The 21,245-nt window shown below is 39.4% G+C and overlaps 1 protein-coding gene and 1 long non-coding RNA gene across 3 annotated transcripts; one reads left to right on the top strand and one right to left on the bottom strand.

Moving 5' to 3' along the window:
• Positions 1–918: 918 nt before the first annotated feature.
• LOC135297395 (serine/threonine-protein phosphatase 4 regulatory subunit 3B-like) lies at positions 919–9,190 on the bottom strand. Its single transcript, XM_064414895.1, is given in 12 exon segments — positions 919–1,599; positions 2,178–2,328; positions 2,779–2,936; positions 3,280–3,449; positions 4,133–4,291; positions 4,756–4,858; positions 5,518–5,649; positions 5,850–5,966; positions 6,729–6,842; positions 7,053–7,130; positions 8,391–8,923; positions 8,926–9,190. Coding segments are annotated over 12 exon segments (2,049 nt in total). The 5' UTR covers positions 9,176–9,190; the 3' UTR covers positions 919–1,515.
• On the top strand, positions 9,174–12,183 carry LOC135297396 (uncharacterized). 2 transcript variants are annotated; one of them, XR_010359403.1, is made up of 3 exons: positions 9,174–10,243; positions 11,336–11,451; positions 11,979–12,183. It is a non-coding gene; the product is annotated as an uncharacterized LOC135297396 (long non-coding RNA). The 2 variants fall into 2 exon arrangements; XR_010359404.1 differs by having other exon boundaries at positions 12,023–12,183.
• The last annotated feature ends 9,062 nt before the right edge of the window (positions 12,184–21,245 follow it).

Here is a 21,245-nt window from a genome sequence, read left to right on the forward strand (position 1 = left end):
CTAATCTGGCACCTACTGTTTAGGGTCCCATCAATCCCAAGGATTTTTTTCCCCCACAGCTGAATCGAAAAAACATTTTTTCTATGGAAAGGTCTTATTTTACCTAGGTAAAAAATTGCTCTGTTCTTTTTTTCCTCTTTGAGAGTTTTCAAATTATGAAATCCCTCCTCTGTATTCCTCAGCCAAGAGAACAGAAGTGATATGATGCTGATACATTTCAGAAGGACGAGGCACTCAGAAGGGTGGGTGCTGCCAGCACCTGCCAAGTTGTCTCCCACGGAAAAACCAAGTCAGTGGGAGGGCTGGAAGCACAGGGCTGGAAGACAGCTGGAGAAACTCAAGCTGGCTTCACCCTGATTCAGGGTGTCTTTCATTTCAAAGGCAGAGAAGTTGGAAGGAAGTAACTTGGTTTTAAGAAGCTCATCAGAGACCCCAAGAAAAGATTAATGTTTTGAGGATAAATTGCATCATCAGTAAGCAAAAGGATTTTTTTTCCTAATTTTACACTTAGTTTTACAGAACTTTCAGACAAGCAACTCAGTACTTTATATGTTAATATTTCAGATTACACAGACACTGACTTTCCAGAATGCTGGAAACTCACTGATGTGTTCAGCAGCAGGGCTGAAGTGCAGACTTGTTCAACCACTGGCCTCAGCCTCTTCAGAGCCTATAGACAACCAGATACTGAAATATGCTAAATTAAAGCAACTTTAGGCAAAAATAATTGCTTTAGTTGCAAAGTTCAAGATGTCACCTGCAATTCAATTTCAAAAGAGTAGAAATCTTTTTAAAATCCTGTTCTGGCTTGGCCCTGACAGATTGAAAGTGAAGCTGAGAGTGGGGTTACCCTTTGCACAGGGCATGACATCACTGACTACAACAGTAACTCACAGGAAAAGAAGCAAACGCACGCAGTCAGGTTTCATGTAACTTTTTATTAATATAGTACCTACAAATAACACATCTTATGAAATTACAGAGTCTAATTTTAATTCCTAAATTTTACAGCTCAACATTAATATTGCAACATGCTTACAAATGGTATAAAACAAGTACATTTGGATCTTCAATACAATATAAACTTGTTTGATGGAACAAACTATCTTATATAGCTATAGAGAAGGCAATTTTTTTCCAAACAAGAGCTACAATTAAACCTAGCCACTACCTTAAACTAACTACTATCTAAATCTCCAAAACATAGAAATGGCTTCACATTAAACTATTCCATGAGAAATGGACCTAATCTACGTTACTACTATACTTTGTAATATTAATTATATTACTTATATTATATGGTATTGTATTGTATTATAAACATATACTACCACTACATTACATTATTATTATTATTATTATTATTATTATTATTACTATTATTATTATATAATAACATATATTACTAGAGATATCTATGTGCTGGATTGCAGCTGGCTCCGTATTTTAACATTAAACAGTTGCAGCATTGGAAAGCCCATAATGAAAGTCCATATTTTAAAATTGCAGTTGCTTTTAGGAATCCAGACGAGCTTTTTTCTTTGGTGATGCCTCATCATCTTCATCATCAGGATAACCAAATATTTCAAATATACCTCTCTGATAATTAGAAAAAGGAAAAAAAAATTATATTCTCACATTCAAAAACTACACACTGCACATCTGTTTTGCCCCTAAGTCTTAGGGGTGAACAATAAAATTATTGCCACAGTTTTCTATAGCTGCTCAGAAGCTAAGATTCAAGTAATGCTCAGCTGTAAAAGGCACAAAGGAGGTATCACTTCCTGCATTTTGTCTGCTTAAAAACACTTATTACTTCCCTGATGGGGAATGGATTCCAAAAAAGGCAAACTTATCTGTATATCACACAAACAGGGCACCAGCTGGGCAGGGAAGAAAGCCAAGGATTTTGATCACGCAGAAGAGGCAAAATGAACCTTTGCCCATCAGATGAACAACAGACTCCAGCCCACCTTATCCTCCTTGAACCTTAACCCAAACTAGCCAGGGTTTCACTCTTAGTGAAACCAGTCTGGGATTTGGGTGAATTTGTCCCTAACTAAGGTACCCTGTACAAAGCTATTGCTGACTGTGCCCCATTACACCCAGTAAAGCTCCACAAGGCTGCTCTGCTGTCCTACGTGAGGACAGGAGCTTCCATGAAAGTTCTCTCCTACCTTGGGGGATGTCACCACTGCGGTCAGGGTTGTGCTCGTTGGATGGGAGTCACTGGAGCTTGCTGGTGATGTTGGAGCTGCCTTCTCTTCACCTTCATCCTGTGAGACTACTGCTTTTTTGACAAGTGTCTCACCAGGCAATATGGAGACCCTGCAAGAGACATAGAACAAGTGATTGAAGCTTTGCCTGATGTTTCAGACTCAGACAGTTCATAAATGGCATCCAAAGATTTAGAATTATTTAAGTGACTTTGAGAAGGCAATCCAGCCCCATCCCTGCTTCCTCCTGCAGCATAAGCTTCACAAATACCAAGGTGTTAATGAGGCACAGTGAATCCTAACTCAGAAGAACAAAGCAAAATTATGCTCTTCATAATCTGAGAGTTTTCTGAACAGAACATCTAATCTACTGACCACATCAGCTCTACTCAAAAAAAGGTAGATGGGGGTTTACTCTAACCCAAGAAGTTTTCATCAAGAATGAAATCCAACCCCAATCCCAGCCACCTGCTTCTGCTGCTCTATGGGAAATTAAAAACCAACCAGAAGCCTGCAGAATGGCAGTCACTGACAGCCTCATAAGACAGAAACTGGGCCATACCTGTTCAGTTTCTCATGTTGCTCACATCTTGCTGCTTCTTGCTTTTTTGCTTGCTCATATTTTGTCTTCAGTTCCTCAAATGTGTGAACGTATTTGACAGATTCCAGTGCATCCGAGAAGTTTTCAACTATATGTGCAATAAGGAAATGCATATTCTCCTGAATAAGAACAAAACAGGGTTTCAGTCTCAAATGCTCACACACAGAAAGTCAGAAAGCTTTTAACTTTATTTTGGAAAGCAACTGATTCCTTGTCCAGAACCAAAATATTGTTGTCAAGAACAAACGGGAAGCAATCAGATTTACTCTTAGGAAAAAAGCTGAGATCTAAAAAGAATAATTAAACTTCCCTTAGAATTGGACTATAGACTCAGCAATGTCCCAGTTCCATTTGTGACCCTTCCAGTAAAACAGGATGTTTGCTATCTTGGAAAATTCTGCCTTTTGCCTCTTGCCCCACGAGGTCACGGAGGGGTTGGTGAGAGGCTGCTGCTGAACTCACCTGTTGGATGAATTCAAACAGCTCTATCGAGGCAGACATGAGCAGGTTGCAGCTATACTTGTTCTCCAGCACAGCATTTACAACTGGTTCAAACAGGTTTCCCACAGTGATGTATTGGTTATAAACGTTATCCTGCAGGCCAATTATCCTCCTCATAAAGCGAAGAACACCTGTGTCAAGAAAGACATTCAAGCATTCAACAACCACATGCCAGGCTCTCACCTTCTTGTGGAAGAATTGAAAAACCTGGTGTTACCCCAAAAGGAAGATGCATCCCCAAAGTGCAGATGCACATTCGTTGACAGGTCATCTTTCTTTCCCTTTTGGACTTTCCTGGGTATTTGAAGGTCATCAGGAACCATGGATTTCTTTCTCAAGTCCAATTTAGCTTCATGCAATGCATTCCAGCATGCATGAAGTTAAAATATTAACTCCTTGCTGTGCTTTTGTCCTTGTTCCCCTCCCAGAACAAGCCCTAAGTCTTTAAAGATCCTGGTTCACAGAATTTCATTCACTCTCCGTAAGGAGAACCGGATTTAAAACATCATTAAGAAAGGACACAATTTCCACTGAAATAAAGCAAGAAATCTTATTAAAAGGGATCCTGTCATGAAGACTTGAAAGGATCCCTGTAGACTTCAAAAGAGAAAACCATCCTCTTCCCACAACAAACTGCACTGGTCTGTGATTACAGACATCTGCTACCTCATTTTTTCCAAATTACTAAATTGCAGGCTGTAAAACACAGCAAATGAACAGGAATTCTGGTTCAAATGTACATTTGTACTGGTACATCTTCCACACAGGACAAACAAAGCCTTGAAAAAGGAAATCACAAAAGTTCTATACTCACACAAGGCCAGAAATCTGTGTCTGGTTTTCATCAAAACCAGTGTTCTTCTCAGGAGATCTTTCTTGATGACGAAATTCTTCATGTGATATTTGTGCCGTTCGACACAAAAAGACAACAGCTTCAAAACTGAGGCAAGTATTTCTGCTGTTTGATAATTATCTACAAGAAAAATTAATGCTGTAAGTTGTACAAAAAAACCCCAATAATGTACTGTCAAAGTACACTGGAGTCAGTTGCTATTGCAGTTCCTGACATATTTTTGGTGGACTTTTTGTTTTGCTGGATTGCTTTGGGAAGCAGGACATTGGGTCAGAGCAAAACAACAAACACACCTGTGGTTTTTTTGCCTTTACAGTAAATATTCTTTAAAATTAGACTAGTAAAACTACGGCGTTATTCTCAATACACATGAAGGAAGTGCATCTTTACAAAGTACCCCATCAAGCTATGTCATCATTCACAGCTTCAGGAAAGGGCTATGGAAAGTCCTGCCCCCAGAATCCCTGTCCCTGGAGGAACAGCAGCTTGCAGCAACTGTATTCCCAGCAGGCATCACAGGACCATTGCTGTTACCAGGATTGTAAGGCCCTTCAAGGGGAAAAAAAAATTTAAATTGCCATTACCTATGTCATTCCATTCTTCAGATGTATGAGCCAGAAGCGGCGCTATAAGAACTTCAATGTAACGGTCGTAGAAGATATCGAGAAATTCAAATACTTCTAAATGCTAAAACAACAATAAGTTCATTAAGCACTGGCATTCACATACAACCTTTTAAATAAAAAAAGAGTAGTAACAGAGGAAAGAGCCTACAAAGAATTCTACTGAGTTCTTTGGATCTGCAGCACTCTCTTCACACAAGATCAATTTCTTTATTTTGGGACAAACTTTTATTTCTTTTGTCTCCAAACAACCTACCTATCATTCAAATAATTCCCAGCATGGATGCATATATATACTGGAAAAAACATCCATGATTCAAAGTGCTTAACAAAGTGTCCTTAAACCATTCTGAAATGCGTGTAGTTTTGCCCATAACAACCTGTAAACCATTTTACAGGTATTCTGGTATGTAACAATGTATTAAAATCTTTCAAGATTTATCATCCAGATGTGAGAGCTATGGTCAGACAGTGCTATGGCACTGGCACATGGGATTGTGTGGTTTGATTGTCTGGCATGATGCCCCAGACACATACCTGTCATCAGCAAAATTAGCTTATCTTTTGTTTATTTAAAGTCGCTATCAGACTACACTTGACTCAATTTAAAAAAAAAAAACCTACAATTATTTATCCTCTGCCCACAATAATAGCAATAGAAAATATCAGGCTTTTAAGTTTGCCAAGACAGTATCATGTTTTCTGCCATTCATGTTCTCTTACACTAGCTACAGCCAGCATTTTTTGTGGATTGATCAAAGCACACAAAATCTCCATCAACTTATTATCTCCTCCAAATTCAGGGTCAGGACTACAGACTATCTGCTCAATGATCTCAGTGATGAGTTGGGTATCCTGCAAGAAAAAACCCAAAGAAAGAGATCACAAAATAATTACTCACAAGAATGGAATGAGTTCCCCGCTTTCTGAATGTTTGGGGTTTTTTTAATAGAAATTAAAACAAAACACAGAAATTTAGGTTTTATTTTGCTGGTTATTTTCCTGTTTGCCCTAAAACTTGTATATTCAACAAACTCGAAACCACTTTTACTTACATTCTCATTCTGCTTGGCCTCTTGCATTACAAATTGTTGGACAGTGGTTGGACTAAATTCTACTAGGTAACACAATATATCTGTAGCAGCAGATCTAACTTGCAGATCGTCCTTTTTCTTACAAAAAAAAAAAGAAAAAATTGTTAGAGTAAATAAAGTTTGGTACTTATTATCACGTGAAGCTGTAAAGAGGAAGGAGTTTAAAAAATGGAGAACATTTAGTTGCAAAAAATTTTCATGAGAAACACAGTAATATGTTTACAGAAAAACAACAAGGAACCAGGCAAATCCTTTCCCTACTATTTTCCTCCTTTAGAAAGGACACAAGGCTTCCTATGTGTTTGAGAGCCCTAACTTAGGCTGGAAACATTCACAATGTCCTACTTGCTTGAATATCTCACTGTATTGATATTCTAAGCCTGTTATCCACAATTTATTAATTTTGTACTGAGGGACCAACTGTACAGATCAGGGTGTACCACACATTCTGTGCCCATTTACAGGCAACAAGAATCCAGAACTTTCCTTAAGGGATATGATTTTGTCTGATAAAAAAACAACAATCAATCTTCCACATGAAAAAGTCTTTTTCAGCTTTTGACTACTTTGTCACAAGGACTTCATGGCCCTCAGACTTCTCCATCATGAAGTCTGAAAAGTAAAAATAGTACGAGCAGTGAAGCCAGGCTACTCCAGAGGAGAACTGTAGGCAGCTTTTGGATTCTGGACATTACCAGAAACCTCCACTCTCAGAAGAGCAAAACTCTCCATCAGACTTACAAAAAGGTGCTCAGCAGATTTTAAAAAAAAAAATTAAAAAAAGGCTATATGTCTGTGTGCTTTTCTAGTTTTATTACAACCAGTTCTGTCTTCACTTACCATTAACATTTCAAGAATTGGAAGAAATTTCAGCTTTGCTAGAGTTTGAAGAAATTCCTCTCTTTTCTTAGGTAACATGCAAGAAAAGGCACAGAATTCCTTGAAAAACTTCATCTGGTGCACAGGGAAAAAAAAAAAAAGTTGTGCGTATTTAAGTCAGAAAATTCTCTGAAAGGAGGAAACAGTTACAATTTGTACTGGGGGCTGTACTGCCTGATTCTCCAGAAGTATTTTTAAGACTGCAGAACTCTCAGGACAGTTTCACTTTCTACTTCATCCCTCTCATTTAAAGCCTCTGAGGAACCACCAAGACTGCTGACTTACCAATTCACATTGTTGTTCACCAGTTGTATCTTCATTTGTTAATCGTGCAAAAACTTCAGGCAAAAATTTCTGATCTTTCTGTGGAGCACACAAAAAGAACACAAATTACACAGTGCCTTCTGGAAAGTGAAAATATGATCTTTCTAGGATCCCACACTGCACAAAGTCAAACTTTCCACACTGCCATTATTTTTATCACAAAAAAGGCAAATTGTAGAGTACGCATCCAGCAGGATCATTTCCAGTCTTTCAGCACTCCTCCTGTGCAGCTGAAGCATCTCCAGGACACCAGAGCCACAGATAAAGCTGGGCACAGGGGATGATCCCTAAATTCGTCTCTACAGTGTGACATTTCCTTTCCTTCTCTGCTGTGCCACCCCTACGCTTTGCAGTTCTGCTAAACCCCACAGACTCCCTGAGGGATTTGTTACACCCTCACACACATCAAAGGGACAGAAAAAGGCAGTCCTAATTTGTTTCAGACTCTCTCACAGCACTCTGCACATCAACTGCTAGGGAAGCAACTGGTACACTTCTGATGTAAAAAGTGCTAACCAAGAGAAAACTTTGGCCCTACTGTACCTGCACCACTTGTACTACACTGTGAACATCCCAAGAGGATCAGTTTCCCTCTTTTGGATCTGCAGCATTGCAAAGCACCTTTTCAGTCCGTCTCTGTGAGGAGGACTTCATTGACAGATTGCAATTTGGCTGCAGCCTCATTCTCCCGAATCTTACTCGCAGTAAAACCAGCTCTCCCACATGCAGGCACTCTGCTTTGCCAAGATGGGAAACTTTTGTGACTATTATTTGCTTTTCAGATTCACATCCTCTACCGGTATAATATATTTAAGGATATATAGGACAATACTACACGTCTTGTAAAGCATTTAATTCTTTAGACTCCAAGAAACCCAGGAACATCATAATCTCTCAAGTGTTTTAGCACTTTCTGCCATATCTGTCCACCCATTTCTCTGCACCCCTTTACATGGAAAACAGTGTAATAAATGTCCCAGTGTAATAAATGAATTAAATACTGGGAGTTGCATGTTCCTTAAATACTGACACAAAACCAGCTCCAAAGATTTGCTTGGCAATCAAAGAGAAGGACTTTATTTTGTTACAGGCCATAAAAAGTACTAAGATAGTCACCTGAAAATTATCATTTTGAAAATACAAAAAATCAAGAGTATCAGAAAGAAGGGAAAGCATTCAAAACATTTTGCAAATGAAAGTGCCTGTGATTAACTTACACAGTATTCACCAGCTTTAAACCATTTCCAAACTACAGCCAGAGGGATCTCTACAGATCTAAGCCACAGTAAAAACACTTACCTGCAATGCCTGAAAAATCTTGTGTTTGCTGGAGCTGATGAAGGAATTGAGGGTAGAAAGAGAACCCCCTTTAAAATCCAATGGATTTGGATTGATGATGGCTTGAATGTAGTGTGCCCTGGATGTCTGCCGGATTTTTTGCCTGAGTTCAGGGTTTCTGACAGGAATAGCATCCTGAAGCTTTTCTTTTTTGGTCAAGAATTCCCTGTGCCATCCTGGCTGAGCCAAACGAGGATCATATTCAAGGCATCCGAGAACACCCAGAATATACTCATCAGAAAACATCATCTTAAACAGAATGGTTTTGTCCAAGCACAAAATTCCTTTCATTATCTCAAACAGAAGATGCAAGGCTTCCGTGTCCTTTGCACTCTCACAGACTTGGAAAAGCTGTAGCAGTTTTGGAATATAGCCTTCATTCTTCAAGGCCAGCGCTAGCTTTTTCGTACAGATGAGTGAGACGGGAACAGAAGACATTAGGTCTGCCAACTCCCCAAGACTGTGGAGTTCACAGGCGGGAAGGTCTATCAAATGTCTAATTCTACCCATGTTTTTAGGCATTCTTCTTCTGACTCAAGAAGGCCCTGGGTAACTTCCAGAGAACGGCACCAATACCCAAAGCGGACGAGAGAGAAGCAAGAGAGCAGCCAACTCTGCGCTGCCCTCCTGGTGCTCTGCCCCTCCAACTGCCTCAGGCGTTCTTCAGCCATTGTGATGTAACCTGCATCGGAGCCTGCTGATTGGTCCATCCCTCCAACTCCCACTTTCCAGAATGTTGGGCTCATGACCGTCCATGGTAACAGTAACCGACCAGTAGCTGCTGTCTGCTGCTGACCTCTTAGCATTCCTAGAGCCCCTTCCAGTACCTTCTGGGGCCTGTAAGAAGGCTGGAGAGGGCCTCTTCCCAAGGGCAGGGAGGGAAGAGGGGCAATAGCCTTAAGCTGTTTCTATTGGATATTAGGAAGAAGTGCTGAACAATAAGAGTGGTGAGGCACTGGCACAGGTTGCCCAGAGAGGTTGTGGCTGCCCCATCCCTGGAAGTGTTGAAGGCCAGGCTTGATGGGGCTTTGAGCTACATCGTCTAGTAGATGCCCCTGCCTATTGCAGGGGTGTTGGAACGAGATGAGACTTTAGGTCCCTTCCAAACCTAGCCATGATCAAATTGTCATCATGGAAGCAAGCTGGGACACTTCCCCACTGCACTGCAACTGAGGGCTATGGGTTTTTCAGAAGCAAGAGGCTAGAAAGGGGGTGGGGGGGGTTCAGTATTAAGGGAACTTCCCTGTCCAACCACCCAAGAGTCACTCTGGAGTCACTCTCACATCACCTTATGTGGGACCAAAGGCTTTCCCAGCTGTATCCTCCACTCTCACACAGTCAGACCACGTTTCCTTATCAGCTTAATCCCGGGTTTCCTATAGCAGAGTCTCAGATGCCCAGATCCTCAAAACAGTTTAATCATGATTCAGTAACTAAATAACAAAATAACAACTCAAGCTGGTGCCTAGAAATATAAAACCAGCAATAACTGTATCATGGCTCTTACTCGTGTTGGCTTGTTAACAGCAGCTGTTTTTGTCTTTTCAGTAAGCGCAAAGAATAATTCATGTTTGTGCAAGACCTTAGAAATTTCAAATGACATTCTAAGTGTTCTTTTCCTGTCAGTTACTTTAAACATGCTACATGTCCCTTCATACCACATTCACTAAGGGCCACACTGGCCCTTCCAGAAATACACATGCTGCAATATAGGCAGACATCAGTGACAATGAACAATTCCACTAGCCCATTAGGGCTGCAAAGCCTTTTGAAATCAGATGGCAATGAACAGGTCCAGTGCTCCACAATCAAGGGTATGTCCCAGATTCTTCTGCCCATGGTGATGCCTTAAAAAACCTATGACTATTTTAGAGGTGGAAAACTGACTGAAAGTCCCAGGTTTTGTCTCTTTATGTTGTCAGTGGGAAAGAAAAGAAGGTGTGGGGTGGAGGAGAAGTCCTCTACAGATTTATACTGATCTCTTATAATTTTTCTTTTCATTCTGTTAGTAAAGTTTTCTTTATACCCTTCAAAGTTTGAGCCTGCTTTGTCTTCCTCCTAATCCTATCTCACAGCAGGAAATAAGTAAATAATTCTAGTGGTGCACTGACGATTTGGCCAGCACTGAACCCACTCACAGGAGGGCAAGGTCTGACAATTCAATATCCAGCATTTTTTCACAATTTTTTTCCCATGCTGTGTTGGCACTCTATTTGTCAATAAATGGTTGGCTTTTTTCACTTTCATCTGCTAGTGTTAATCTCTCATTGGCAGAAATGGATTTTTGGAATCTGTTTTTTAGAGGAAACACTCATTCCAGAGTTTTTTCTCCTAAACTTGTCTCTAAACTGAGACACAAGCCAGGCATGATCACGAAGGAAGATCTGCTTACTACAATGGAAGCATTAGTTTTGCAAACTGCAACACTTTTTTTGTTTTCCATTTAACCCTTAAAACACTGTTTAAATGCACATCACCACAACCCAGAGTGGAGATGAGAGACACAAGCATTCCTGGGCTATATAGGTTTTCTATACTTCCAGGAATTTGGAGTCTCTGTTTGCAATTCATGAAAAGTGGAGGAGCTACAGGCTTAGCAGCAGTCCATAGGAAATGCTAGCTGTGGAGATGCATTAAAAAGCACCTCTCTTTCTCAAGAAGGAGAGCTTTGGTGCCTGACCTCAGTGCCCTGATTTCTGGAGGATGTACGACCCCAAACCTTACCCTGAGAAACAAGAACTGGAGTTAGGATTTTCAGCAGCTCTGGCTCTTTCCACTCTGGCAAAGAACTTTCAGTTCTGCTTATGAAAAAAGATATACTTCACTCAAGCACAGGCTGCAATTTAAAAGGTACTTCAGCAGCCAGCAGTCCAACTGCAAGACATTTTCTGATTTTTCCATCCCAGGTACCTGTTTAATGTCACAGTCTGTTCTATCCAAAATCATGGTGCTGTTGTCTTCTGGGACATCAGGGCCTGCTCCATCCACAAGACTTTAGTGCATAATCAGAGAATTAAAGAAAGTAAGTGGCTTCTCCAGAGTCCATTCCCCAGTTCTTGAATGTACTAATAGTCATGGAACTCTTCATTGGTGGAAACCAAGAGTACTGAAGAGAATACATGTTAAAGGAGTTGATATAAAGGTCATTGTTAAAAGAGTTAATATAAAGTTGCAATGTTGAATTTTCTATAGTTACATAAATCCCCCTTAGTTGTTTGTTGAATATTCTATAGTTGTACCAATCCCTCTTGCTTGTTTGTTAGATGTTTTGTAGTTATGTGAATCCCCCTTTCCGCTGGGTATTGCCCCCACTGCTCTCACTGTTATCTAAAATGGCAAAACCACCCAAAACCATAAAGAAGATTACATCATCTAGTAAGCAAATATGAAACTCCCATAAGACTTAGCAGAAAAGGATTACCTAGCGAGAGCCCCTAGAACAATGGACCACCACGCAGATAAAGAATTAAATTAACACCTCTGAGAGACAAAACACAAGACAACATTAAAACTCTGGTCAGAACTTTTTGCCTTCATCACTCTAACCAGAGTGAACCAAGAGGAGTATAAAGACTGTGAACCTGAACCAACAGGCATCTACTCAGAGACTTCTGTGAGAAGACCCAGCTCTGCCGGATGACAAAGCTGACATCCTCCTCGTCCATGCTATCTCGGGAGCAGTGGTGGTTTGTGCACACCCCCACGGGTCCTGTACCTAGACTGTTTCCAATAAAGCTAAAATCACTAGAGCTGGTCACCTGCTATTCATAACAGTCTCATCTCCCCAGTACTACCATTACAAAGAACACATTGATACAAACAACCCAGAAATGCGCTGAGGGTAGGGACAAGGAAAACAGATAGGTCATCTGTATGTTCTCTAAAGTTCTTTACTCCCCGAAAGCCAGGGACTGAAGGATATTGAATCAAGCCCATACACACCTACTTATAAACTGGGGAAGTCCCAGGGGAGGATACAATCTTTAGCCAATTGGGAGAAACTGGGGGTGGAATACAATGTTTAAACCAACAGAGGATTACAGGGGAGGAGAAAAACTTAAACCAATGGGGTTTCAAAGGATACAAAATTGATAGGGACGTTTCCAGAGAAACGGGCAGGCTTGGGGAGGGAGTGACCTTCAATGGAAGGAGGAACAGGGAACAAAAGGCCGGTCTTTGGGCAGATGGACAACTAGGGCAAAACCAACAACACAGGGGGGAAAGGAACAACCTATTGGTTATAAAATATGCTATAACAATACAAAAAATGATATAACAATGTAAATGCCCTGATGTTGCAGTACGTGGTTTTGATTGTAATTTGGTCCTAGTAGTCAGTTTTATAACCCAACTACTGACTAAGACCAGCCCTATCATTAGTATATTTTCCTTAGATATTTTCATATCTTCTCATTAGCTGTAATATTGTAGTTGTATAATTACCACAATTGAACTTTTTTACCCAGAATAAGAAACTCCAGAAACCCACACATTCCAGCCTCAAAAAAATCCCTTTCATGCCCTTTTTAGTCATCGTGATCTGAGCCCTGTATTAAAATCTAGCTACAAGCGTTTCTACATTGAAGTCCTTATTTATTAAATCTGCTGGATCTACAGTTTCTTCTTCTGCATTTTTGCAAATTTATAACAAAATGGAGTTGACAGAAAGAGACACAGGAAGCAAATGTTGGGGTAGATAGACTTTCAGGTGCATTCAGGCAAAAAACTCTCTCACTCCAGTCCAATGAAATTTCAAGTGCAAAAACCTGTGGCAAGGCTGGATAAGACCAGTAAAGCTCATTATTTTGTATTAAGCTATAGGACAATCAAATTTACTTTCTTGCAAAAAAGTGAACATGTCAAGATCCTGAACTGGCACAGAAAAATGAGTGAAAGTTACTGATATAGTAGAAAACAGAGCTAAGGAATGTGTACATTGCCAGAAAATTGTAGCTATCAATTTTGCCCCTAGCCTCAATGACAGTGGTTAAAAGCTTTCCGGGTTTGCGGCGGAAAAGGTTGGAATTAAAAAAAAAAAATTCAGTCTTGAAGCACCCTGTGTGTTACAGTCAAATGGCAGGATAGCCTTTGAGTATTAAACAGATTGAGAAGTTTTAAAGGTGGCATTTTTGGACAACTTTCATGTCACACTTTCTGCCTTTTGTATTTGAGTGGCATCTAGGAGCAGACTGAAGATGAAAAAGCTTTCATTTTAAAAAAAATCTATTTCAGTTTCATGGCTCCCTAGGAGAAGCATTATCTTCCTTAGAAATGAAAGGAATTTATGCTATACATTTATTTTCAGGACATAGCTGGGTTGTGAGCAGGACAACTGAAGGAAATTCATGTGGGATGCAGAGGGTATTCAGCCTCCATCAGTCCTAGCAAGCCAGTATTTAGGGGGAAATGATCAGAACAAAGTAAATTTAGCCTCTCTGCCTACATCAAAAAACCTTCCCAGAAGTACTAAAGTTTTAATTAAATTGCTGTTTTCAGCCATTCAATTTTAAAGACCAACTTGCCTTCTGGGAATTTTGTCTTTTAGCAACCCTAGTATATCAGAGCAGCATACTTTATATAATTAAACCAATCTCATAGCATATTCCAGATTGGCTGTGCATCGCAGCAGTCCCTGGGCAATCAGCACCTTGTTCAAAATCTGCTCTTGGCTTAGACTGTTCTTGGTAATGGTGCTTTGAGCCAGAGAAGGGACAGAAATCTGAAAATGCATCCTTTCCCAGCCATCTGAGCTTTCTGTGCTCCCTTTGAGGCAGCCTTGGGTGCAAATGCTACAGGATAAATATCACTCCCTCATTGGAGATGCATGAGGGTGGTTTACTAAAAATCATGCCCAACATGCAGGTGAAATAGCCCAGTTGTTCTGGGACTCCTGCACAACACAGTTGGAAATAATCAAAACAACTGCCTTGAAATGAACTAGAAGTACATCTATGTAGACAGCAACAAGGGATTTGGCCCCCCTGACTTAAACACTTTTCAGTTTATTTCCTTACTTCTCAAATTCAGAGAGACACCATTTAGATCAAATACTACATTTCAAATCATGTCCCTTCTTGATACTAAAGAAAACAAATCCCTGGCTGCTGTTTACATTTCAGTTCTTTTGCAGATACTACAGTCCTCATTATTCAAATATAATCCAAGGGGGGAAAACTAAGGTTCTTCATGTAATTATATTTCAAATATTTCACTTTCAGGTCATTAAATCTCTGGTATCTTCCTCCCACTCTGCAAGCATCCCCTTGTGTTGTTGCTTTTCAATGGCTGCTGCCTGTGTGACCAGCCTTCCCAGCTAAGGAGCCATTAATACTGCAAATATCACTATATTGCCATTAATGGAACACACAGTAAGGTGCCCAGACAGTTGAAATTACTTCTTCCAAACTGTCATCTCTTGTGTTTATTGACTATGAACTTGAAAGACACTTGCTATTGTGCTGCTTGTTCATTACTGCCAAGAAAGACCATCCCAGTTAAATCTTTCTCTTTAGAACACCTTTCCAGAAAATTATTTTTTTTTATCTTCCACCATTCCACTGCTCCTTTCTTCTTCTCTCCTAATATTCATGTGTAAGGAATTAATATCAAGATCATTGGCTCAAGGAAAGGTCAGGTCTGTGGTGAATGGACAGTAAGAGTGCAGAAATCTGAGTGCAGAAATCTCGCTGCCCTATCCCAAGGAACTACAGGAAGTCAGCACAAGTCACCTGAATTCTTCCATAAAATGAGGGAAAATGTTCCATACTCTGACTCCAGAGATCTTCTGGGAATCCCTCCAAGGAAAGTTTCAGTTCCAGAACATGAACTTTTTTTAAAAAGTAATTTTTCAGAAGTAAACTCCCAGAACATGACCATAGATAGAGATCAGGATGATTAGAACTATGAGGATCAAAACATCTATACTTCTGGGTTATTTTGCCAAAGAGTATTGATGTTCTTGTCCTGAGCTTTCATGGGTATCTTCCACTGTGGTGCTGATGAAGGACAACACAGAATTCCTCACAAGCACAATGCGACAATGGCAACTTCCCAGAACTGAGTGACATTTGATTTGTGCAGTCTTGTATAAGGAAGTCCTTCAAAGAATAGAATTAAAATATACAGGATAAAGAATGGGAGTAAAGGTGACTATTAAGATTTTAAGGTGTTGATACTGCATCTCTGAAGTGGCTTCTAAAACAAGGTGATTGCAAAGTGCCTGAATCCAAAGTAACATACCAAAAAGGTTTTGATTTGAGGGAGATTAGGACAGCATTCATGCAGGAGCAAACTTCCTGCCTGTTTAAGTGCACTATGCATTTCTGGAGGAATGGCTTCACTCTGGCAGTCCAGCTGTCAGTTTGTTTAAATAAACATGCATTCAGCCCAAACAATAATGTTTTCTTCCAAAAGTTGCTAAACATCTCCACTAAGTGGATCAAAATTACTCAGTCAGCAGTTTTCCTTGGTTGTTGATAAAACTCCAAAGTTGAGAGAACAATCAGCAGTTAAAGCACTGTGTCATGTTTGTGTGTGAAATTTGTGAAATCAGGGAGTATAGAAACAAAGTCTTCAAAAAATCAGGATTGTTTTGACTTTTGTTGATGAAAGATGATGCTCAGAAGAATTTGCATAGCTCCCCAGGAGCAGCCCTGATGTATTGGTTCTCTGCGAGTCAGCTCATTACGTCCTGAATGTCACTTGATTTCCTTTCTTCAAAATTAAGGATTGACAAATGTGAATGAAATGAGCTGAAATGTTCTCTAAAAGATGACAAAAACTGATCAAGAGTCTGTGAAAATCATTGTTCTGTACTTACTTTTAAAAAAAATTTGAATACTTACAAAACATTCTGGCCAGCTGTTGTTATTAGTCATAAAGTAGTTATCACGGTTATCACTGTTGTTATGATGAAAATGATAACGAGCTCCCTGATGTCAATACAAGGCTCAAAACAACATCTCCTGAAGTATGCAAAAAGTCTTGAATAAATATTTCTCTCTTTTAAAAAAAGCCATTATATATGAATAGTTAAAAAAAAATATACTGTAAATAGATCTGTATCTTAGCCATGCAAAATGTTGGATCTGTTTTGAAAATGTAGAAGTTTAGAGATTTTAATTTATAGAAAATATTAACAGAGATGCTTTGGTGCAAATATAAGAAGTGGATGTATGTTTAATATCAGCATGAAAGAATAGAAAATAGAGATCAAATGCATAAAATTACTGGAAAAATGAAAAACATTTATTGCCTGAACTTGGTTGCTTGGTTTTACTTCACTCTCTGTATCTGCTATACTGAGTGGTGACTGTTCATGCCATTAAGTTCAAGACAAAAAGAGAAATTCAACTCCTTTACATGTATCTCAGTAAACGTACTTTATTCTTCAGAGCAGGGATGTCGGAAATTACTAAAGCAACATTGCTGGGCTTTGGATTTCTGAGGTTCTCTTTGTTCAGGGAGGCTGATTAGCATTCTGCATTGCTCTGCAATTAAATTTATCTCAGTATACATTAAAAAAAATTCAAATTTGGAGTGTAGGGACTCAGGTTTACCCTAGCAGCAGTCAAGCTGCCACAGCAGAAAGCAGGGAAGTGATACCCAGGGAAAAGCATTGATCAGGATAATAAGAAAATAACTACAGTACTTGTAAGTTGTTTTAACTATAAATAAAGGCTGATTTCAACCATGTCGAGAAGCACTTTCTACAGACACTCAAACATTCGTGTAACTACCAACAACCAGCTGATAGCAACATTTTTTTTGCTTTTTTGCAATCTGGTTCCCAATCCTTAGTATGTTTGTAGGGGTGGCAAATTTATCCAAATAGAAATAAACTTCAGCTGGTTTGATTTTTCATCCCATATTTTGCCAGCTAGTCTGAAGAATTGCTCCATTTAAACCCTTCAGTTTACAGTGATCACTCAGTAATATCCCAAAAGCAAAACACTGGTCTTAACCACAGCCAACAGAGAACAAGGATTGGGACAAATTCTGCAACACACAAGACCACTCAAAGCCAATTTTGAGTAGTAACTGGTACCAGCACTGCACTTTCTTATCTTCTCTGCAGAACAAGGCATATTCAGTTGTGAACACAGGCTTTGGATAACTAGAGAGCAGGGACTGCCACACTGAGTTTCCTAAACTTGATCCTACTATTTTCCAAACCTCTCTGCTAGAAAATTACTTTTTCAAAGAACTGCGCAGGCCCAGCAAAAGGCAGAGCACTCCAGGATCTGGGCTGCTATAGTAGAGGCTGTGAGAATCCATTCTCAGCAGTAAAAAAAAAAACAAAAAAACGAACGAACCAAAACCCTTCTCAACAACTACACAAATTTGAAGATAAGACAAGATTCTCTTTCATTTATAGCAACTTAATCCCACTAACAGCAGAACAAAATTGATTCACCTTTACAACCAAGCCTTTTTATGGCAATCCATCACAATGAGGTTGTAATTTATAAAAGCCCCTGATAATACTGCAGTAGCAGAGAGTCCCTAGGGCCTGAGAATCAGATGATCAGATGTCATACACACATAAATAAGCACAAAATCCCCTCAAGTGCCAACATCTTTTTTATCATCCAAGTGTACAAAGAGATAGCAGGGATGAGTGAAAATAAAACCATGGTCAGTCTACAGCTATCAGGCTCATGGGTTTTGATCAGAAAAGCAACTGAGGTGCCTGAATATTTTTAAGAACTGACACCTAATCTTGATATATATGTGAGAATTGAGAGCAGAATTGGAGAAAACTTGATTTTAGCAAGGGGATGTGTTCAGCAATGGAAAATGTAATATTTGTGAACTTAAATGTCATGGGGTTGTCTTTAGACTAAAGTATGCTATGGCCCTATAAGCTGTGTTTTTTGAGAACTAAATTCATCACTGAAGTAGTGTTTTAATAGAAGCTTTTTGAAGAAGGATAATGAATATATTTTCTTAAATTACTAATCATATAAATAATTTGTCTTCTCACATGAGTAAAGGATTACAAGGAATGGTACCACCTGAGTTTTAGCCAGCGTTCAGAGCTCCTCCCGCATCCAGTGAGCAGTCAGGAAGGCCATAAGACTGAGAAGAGCAACATAGTGTCAACACTTGGCAAAAGAATCTACTAGTGGTAGGTTCAGGCAAATTATCTTGTGGCCACGCCTTATTCCAAAGGGAAAATTCTAGGCCAGATAACCTAGCTGTTACACATCACCCAAACTGTGCTAAATCTGCAGGGGTCAGAGGTGCTCCTGTGGCAGAAAGGGCAATTATGAAGCAGCACAAATTTTATAACTGGGTTTGCTCCCAAGTGATGTACACAGAGCAGCACAGACAACTTGGTAATTTTTTTTCCTTTTCTTTTATATAAATCAAAATTACACCATCCTTTGATTTATGATGTTGTTGGTGATTGGGTTTTTTTTAGTTTTGGTGTCTTGGGTCTTGGGAGGATTTCCTGTTTTCTTGTTGTTGTTGGGGTTTTGGGGTTTTTGGTTTGCCTTTTTTAAAGAATGTAGAAAGCTGAGAAGGAATATTAAATACTTCTTTCTATGAAATACAATTTTTTATTCAGAGGAATGAAAGGAAAGCCATAGCAAATAAACAATTTAGTGATTTCTTATCAAGGTCACAGGAATTTTCTTCATGTGGCCTGATACTGACTGCCAGAAAACCTCACAGTGACCTAATAAATTCAGCATCATTACAGTGCTGCCATCCAAGCATCCTAATACTGAGTCTGTCTGGCCTTAAGGAGGGTGACTAAAACAGAGGGAGGAAGTGAGCTTTTATCCCTGAGAAGAAAGTGGAAAAGCACTGGCAATCTTCATTTTGACTGTCATTTGAGTGGTATTTTTTTCTCTTTTTCGTTATTTTTAAAATAAAGCCATAGGTCTTTTGTTCAGTAGCTGTGATTCATCTTACATGTTGAAGCTCTATCTGAGGCCAAGGTCCCACTCTGGTATATCATCAAAAGCAAGCAAAATGAGGATTTGTTTGAGCTGTAGATGTTGAGGCAGCGTTAAAATATGGGAGCTGGTGTAGATTTCAGAAATAAACTGGCTGTTGCAATGTGCAGCTTGTGAGAAGCTGATTGAAAAGGTCTACATGAGCTCATCCCACTAGTAACACAGAATTTTTCCTCCAGCATCCTATGCTAAGAGTCTTAAGTATATTTGAGCAAAAGTCCCATGCACATCTCAACTAAAATAGAAAGGGATTAAAGCAGAAACAAGAGTGAGATAATCTGCTTATTTCCTGGATATACAGGGATCAAGGAACTAAAATAACAGAGTGCTGTCACCTAGCACGTTCCCTCCCCAGATGCAGCTGAAGTGGAATTAGCACTTCTAACAGGAACAAGGGTGTCTGAAGGCCATGCTCCTCAACATACTTGTCCCCCTCAGAAACTGCTGGTTGATGGGATTACAAGAATATTAGAAACAGAGATAGAAATCCCGAATTGGGACAAGTTTGTTACCACACTTCTGCACACAATCCTTACATTAACGTGTAGCAAAGGCTCCAGATTCTCACTCCCTGTTTGACAAGGCAGCAAAGCTTCAGGGACAAGAGCCAAGGACCACATGTGCATTTTTTTTTAGTGAGCAGGTTGTTAAGTCTCCACCTGACAAAAGCAAACACAATCTGAAAGAAACCATCCTGCATTACCTACCATTACTTTGTGGAACATCTGGCACAACAACAACACAGGCCTGTATGAGGTTATAGCACTCGAGCACTGCAAGGACAATCTTCTTGCTTCCATTGTATCCCTTCCAAGAATTTGAGAAATCATGTCATGGTAGAATTGCAGAATGGAGTGAAGTAGCAGCTAGCGAGGCCTGAGTAAGCAAATAGCCAACCTTAGATAGAAGGGGATTTCACATAAATGTAAGAATCACAGAATAATTTAGACTGGAAGGGACATCAGACCAATCCACTAGCCAAAGTAAGATGGTTTAAACCTAAATTGTAAGAGTTATGATAGATATGTTGTTGAAGACATACACGAAGACAAACAGAAATAGTATTGTACCTTTTCTCACCTCAGACAAACTCTTATAATGTATAAACAACACCCATAACCATCCACTTTGACAAAATCCATGTGCTGCTGTTACTAGAAACACTTACAGAAAGAATTCTTTTTTCACACAGATGTTCGTTTAAAAAGTGTAATTAGCATTTCTATACAAGCAATCTATTCACAATTATACTCTCAAATTTTTTGCTAAAACTATTATTCTTTCACTTGGAAATAGAAATAAATTCAGTCAATCTATCTGATAACTCATAAAATATCAAGTCTTGGAAAGAAAAAAGGTACAGCCTGCGTCAGATGTGGAAACTTGGAAGCGCTTGCATAAAATCTATTCACCCTGCCACCAGCACGTGGAAGAGGCCTTTATTCCCCTTTTGATGTACAAGTAAAGCCTGAGAAAGTGTTTCACATCGACTTTTACATCTCTATATGTATTTACTTGCAGTAATTCACACTGGCTGAAATGAGGATGAATCCAAATCTTGGTTGGTGCTTCTTTGATAAACATCTTACAGATTTCCCCCTTTAAATACACTCAGCCTTAAAAAGGCATGACTCATATCAAACAACTTGAAGACTACTGCTAGAAAGTAAAGGGGGAAAACCATTCCTCTTTCAGTACATTTCAGTATCATGTATAAAGGACCTTCACACTTCTAGAAACCTCCAGTAAATGAGAAGTATCAAGTGTTTTGGCCTAGACACCTGGAAATTACAATTTTTTTTTTTTTTTTGTTGGGATTTGAGCAATTTTTTGTAAAACAACATGAACA

Source organism: Passer domesticus, chromosome 3, assembly GCF_036417665.1.
Source record: "Passer domesticus isolate bPasDom1 chromosome 3, bPasDom1.hap1, whole genome shotgun sequence".
Lineage (NCBI taxonomy): Eukaryota > Metazoa > Chordata > Aves > Passeriformes > Passeridae > Passer > Passer domesticus.